At 51.3% G+C, this 4,542-nt stretch overlaps 1 protein-coding gene across 1 annotated transcript; it reads left to right on the top strand.

The window, feature by feature from the left end:
• The first annotated feature begins 772 nt into the window (after nucleotides 1–772).
• Nucleotides 773–2,699, top strand: ASCL1 (achaete-scute family bHLH transcription factor 1). The gene is made up of 2 exons (XM_019732071.3): nucleotides 773–1,632; nucleotides 2,037–2,699. The coding sequence occupies exon 1, from the start codon at nucleotides 911–913 to the stop codon at nucleotides 1,583–1,585; it is 675 nt and encodes a 224-aa protein (XP_019587630.1). The 5' UTR covers nucleotides 773–910; the 3' UTR covers nucleotides 1,586–1,632; nucleotides 2,037–2,699.
• Nucleotides 2,700–4,542: the final 1,843 nt, after the last annotated feature.

Here is a 4,542-nt window from a genome sequence, read left to right as displayed (position 1 = left end):
GCCGGCCCCCCTCTTTCCAGAGCCACCCCCGCTGCAGTCCACCCCGAGCGCGCCGCCTGTTTATTCAGCCGAGAGTCCGGCACGCGCCAGGCGCACGCACTGCAACAACAAACCCGGCTGAATGGGGAGTTTGCAAGGAGCGGGCGCAGGGAACGGGCGGGGGGAGGGGAGAGGAGAGGGGGTTTAGGGAATGGGTGGGAGGAGGAGGTAAGAGGAGGGGGAAGTGGGGGCTGCAGCCGCTCGCTGCAGCAGCGGGGAGTGGGGGGCGAGGCGGGGCCAGGGCTGCGCGTGGGGCTGGGTGTCCCATTGAAAAGGCAGCCGCTCTCCGGCCGCCCAGCACTCTCTCACTTCTGGCCAGGGAACGTGGAAGGCGCACCGACAGGGAGCCGGCCAGGGAGGGCGAGTGAAAGAAGGAAATTAGAAAAGAGGTTAACAAAATAATAAAAACAGCCTGAGCCACGCTGGAGAGACCAAGACCCGGAGCAAGAGAGCGCAGCCCTAGTGGGAGAGGAACGGGAGACTCAGCAGAGCGCGCTCATCACTGACTTTTGCTTCTTCTGCTGCTTTTTCTTTTTCTTCTTCTTTTTTTTTAAACAAGAAGGCGCTAGCGGCAGCCTCACACGCGAGCGCCACGCGAGGCTCCCGAAGCCAACCCGCGAAGGGAGGAGGGGTGGGAGGAGGAGGAAAAGTGGAGGGAGGAGGAAAAGCATTTGCACCTTCTTTGCTCCCACCCTAAGAAGTCTCCCGGGGATTTTGTATTTTTTGTTAACTTCCCTCCGGGCTCCCTCTTCATCTCTCTCCTTCTTTCCCTCTCTGTTCGTGCACCCGAGTCCTTGTGTCTTCCCTCGCGCGCCCCACACCTCGCGTCCCCTCTCGCTCGGATCCCGCGACTCCTTGGCAGCCGCTGCGCATGGAGAGCTCTGCCAAGATGGAGAGCGGCGGCGCGGGCCAGCCGCCCCAGGCGCAGCCCCAGCAGCCCTTCCTGCCGCCGGCAGCCTGCTTCTTTGCCACGGCGGCAGCCGCGGCGGCGGCAGCGGCGCAGAGCGCACAGCAGCAGCAGGCGCCGCAACTGAGTCCGGCGACCGACGGACAGCCCTCAGGGGGCGGTCACAAATCAGCGCCCAAGCAAGTCAAGCGACAGCGCTCGTCCTCGCCTGAACTAATGCGCTGCAAACGCCGGCTCAACTTCAGCGGCTTCGGCTACAGCCTGCCGCAGCAGCAGCCGGCTGCCGTGGCGCGCCGCAACGAGCGCGAGCGCAACCGCGTCAAGCTGGTCAATCTGGGCTTTGCCACCCTTCGGGAGCACGTCCCCAACGGCGCCGCCAACAAGAAGATGAGCAAGGTGGAGACACTGCGCTCCGCGGTCGAGTACATCCGCGCGCTGCAGCAGCTGCTGGATGAGCACGACGCGGTGAGCGCTGCCTTCCAAGCGGGCGTCCTGTCTCCCACCATCTCCCCCAACTACTCCAACGACATGAACTCCATGGCCGGCTCGCCGGTCTCATCCTACTCTTCGGACGAGGGTTCTTATGACCCGCTCAGCCCCGAGGAGCAAGAGCTGCTCGACTTCACCAACTGGTTCTGAGGGGCTTGGCCTGCTCAGGCCCTGGTGCGAATGGACTTTTGAAGCAGGTAGGTTGCATTTCGGAATGAACGAGCGGGTTTACTTGTCGTCATCCTTGCCCCCCACCCACGCACCCCAGATCACTAGGAAGGGTGCTGTCTCCATGGAGATGGGGTGGGGGGAGTTGATTTCAAGGATTTGTGAGTCGATTTGAAATCTTGGTTTGTTAGTTTCAGCACCGGCCTCTGAGGGTGCCTTTGCCCAGGTCTCCAAGGACTGGAGGATAGGGGTGAGGTGGAGAGATGCTGGAGAACCGAGCACTAGGACCTGCCAAAAGAGGCGCTCTACCTGACAGATCCTGCCCTAAATAGAGGTTTAGAGCTACTAAACCTCTATTCCCCACCCCCACCTCCCACCACCACTTGCTTCCAAGTTCGAATTAACCTCTCTTGTTCTTCTCCTTCTGTTATAGGGTCACCGCACAACCTGCATCTTTAGTGCGTTCTCGTCATTGATGTTGGAAGGGAGAAAAAAAGAAGGAAAAAAAACCCAGGCCACCAACCCCAAGCCAACTAAGCAACACAGGCCTGCGAAGCAAGGCTCTCAGAAAACAGGGATGCGCTCGGAACCGTGTCTTTGCACTCCAACCATTCACAGAGATATGAAGAGTGACTAGACCTGAGCCAATGCGCAAAATGCAGCTTGTGTGCAAACGCATTTGGGCTCCTGGCGGAAGGGAGCTGCACAAGCCCTGTAGAAACTCCCACCCACCACTAACCCACAGAGCTGAAAGCGCTTGCTCGGGTGCCTTCACCTCCCCGCCCTCTTTGAAAGCGCAGTTCTTAAGCCTCCAGCAATGGGTTGGTGTCTTTCCTCTCAGTATCCTCCATCCCAATAAGCTGTGGACATTGTCTGCAGTGGAATTATGCTATACTCAGTCTTTTGAAACCAGATCCTCTGGGTCCCCTCCCGGAGCCCCACTCCCTCACGCCGTCTTTTCTACCGTTTTCATCATAGAATGCTTCCAATCTTTTGTGAATTTTTTTATTATAAGAAAAATCTATTTCTATCTATCCTAACCAGTTTGGGGATATATTAAGATATTTTTGTACATAAGAGAGAAAGAGAAAAAAAATTTATAGAGTTTTGTACAAATGGTTTAAAATGTGTATATCTTGATACTTTAACATGTAATGCTATTACCTCTGCATATTTTAGATGTGTAGTTCTCTTATAATTGCCATTTTCCCTATGTGGTTTTGTAAAGAACTCTCCTCATAGGTGAGATCAAAAGGCCACCAGATGTACTTAAGCACCAATGTGTCTTACTTTATAGAAACTTTGTTAATGTATTAATGATGTTATTAAATACTGTTCCAGAACAAAATTTATGCAGCTACTGTCCAAACGCAAAGGGGCAGCCAGTGCTTATGACAGGTTGCCTTTTGGGAAATTTCTATCACTGCCTTTTTTTTTCTTACTGTTTTATTACAAACTTACAAAAAATGTATAACCCTGTTTTATACAAACTAGTTTCGTAATAAAACTTTTTTTTTTACAAGTGAAAATAATCAGCTGCCTCTAAGTCTTTGACTCCAGTGCCCTGTCCTAGTTATCTAAACACCCAAAGGAAGGGGTGGGTGAGAGGGAAGAGGGTGGGGAAACCCATGCTACGTGGCAGAAATGACAAAGATAAGTGCTATGACCCGTCCTACCTGAGTTGGTTCTATGCTGAATGTAGAGGAAAAAGACATACAGGTAAAAACGGATTTATTCCCGTTTTATGCTGCAAATGTACACCTACACCTAGAGATAGGTGGCGATTAATGGCTGCGTCATCTTTGAATAAAATGATTGTACGTTTTTTTTTAAATGCCCCCAAAAGTGAACTGGAAAGAGAGGGTCCTCACCCGCTTTCTAACTCTAACCCCCATTCGCATTTCTCATTGTGAAACTGTGGAAGGGCTGGGTGAGATAATAGGCACTAGGGTTAGGTGGACGAATGGTGGTACGAGAGTTTGGGCCTGGTGGAGGTCGCCGTCTCCACGCTTGCAGTGGTGGGTGTGTTCTTCCTTCCCTTCAAGGCACACATTTTCTACTCCTTTTCCCCCAGGACACACACTTTTCGTATTGATTTTAAGTAAAGAGCACGTATGATATGAATTCCTTGTGAAAGGAGTTAGATTTAAAGAAATAAAAGCCTTAGAAATGTGTGGTCGCTTTGAGACGCTGGCCTATCTAAGCTTGTGACTCTATCCGAATAGCGTGAGCTGCGTGTAAAAGTACCCAATTACCAAGATTCAAAAAGAAATTGGTGGGTTTTTGGCTGGCTTGCTTCTTGTCAGTTAGCAAGGACGTGATCAGAATTCCACTCCGCTTCTCGCCAGCTCCTCGCTCGCCGACTGCGTTACTTGCACATTCAGTTTGCGTGTCTCCACCCAAGCGGAAAGCCGAGCGCAAAATGCATCTTACAAAACCCAACAAAGAACGGGGAGCCAGCACGTCTTCCAGAGTTAAAAATCTAGTCTGTGTTGGTACATCTATACCATTTAGTGGCACAGAATAATCATTTTTTAAAGCTGCGATGCGCGGAGCACGCCACAGCGTCTGATGTCATTTTGCTAAATGACCCTCTATAGAATGCACATTGAGGCTTCAGTCGCTTTCAAAGAGATGAGCGTAATTAAGGGGAAAAAAATCAGTAAATTCCTCATCGCCATAAATAATCGGACTTTCTGCCAGCAGTGGGCCAATTTAGAGCTTACTTGAGGGAAGTAATGCTTTTGTGACGCCTGCTTTTATTTTTACCTTCTCTTTTGGAGGACCAGGGCTGGGTTCCCCTCCCCCCCTCCATTTCTTTTTCTTTTAATTTAGCTCCTTTGCAAGTTTTCAGATAAGGTATGCAAAGAAAGTGTAGCAAGTCATTTATGGCTATGAATATAACATTAGGATAACGTTTCAGCCCCCACAAAGGGTTT

This window comes from Rhinolophus sinicus, chromosome 1 (genome assembly GCF_057876585.1).
Source record: "Rhinolophus sinicus isolate RSI-liver-muscle chromosome 1, RSI-T2T, whole genome shotgun sequence".
Lineage (NCBI taxonomy): Eukaryota > Metazoa > Chordata > Mammalia > Chiroptera > Rhinolophidae > Rhinolophus > Rhinolophus sinicus.
The sequence above is the reverse complement of the archived record's forward strand: the minus strand, read 5'-3'. Positions and strand labels throughout refer to the sequence as shown.

Coding starts and splice junctions, on each gene's coding strand:
- ASCL1 (XM_019732071.3), top strand. CDS start 911: ATGGAGAGCTCTGCCAAGATGGAGAGCGGCGGCGCGGGCCAGCCGCCC.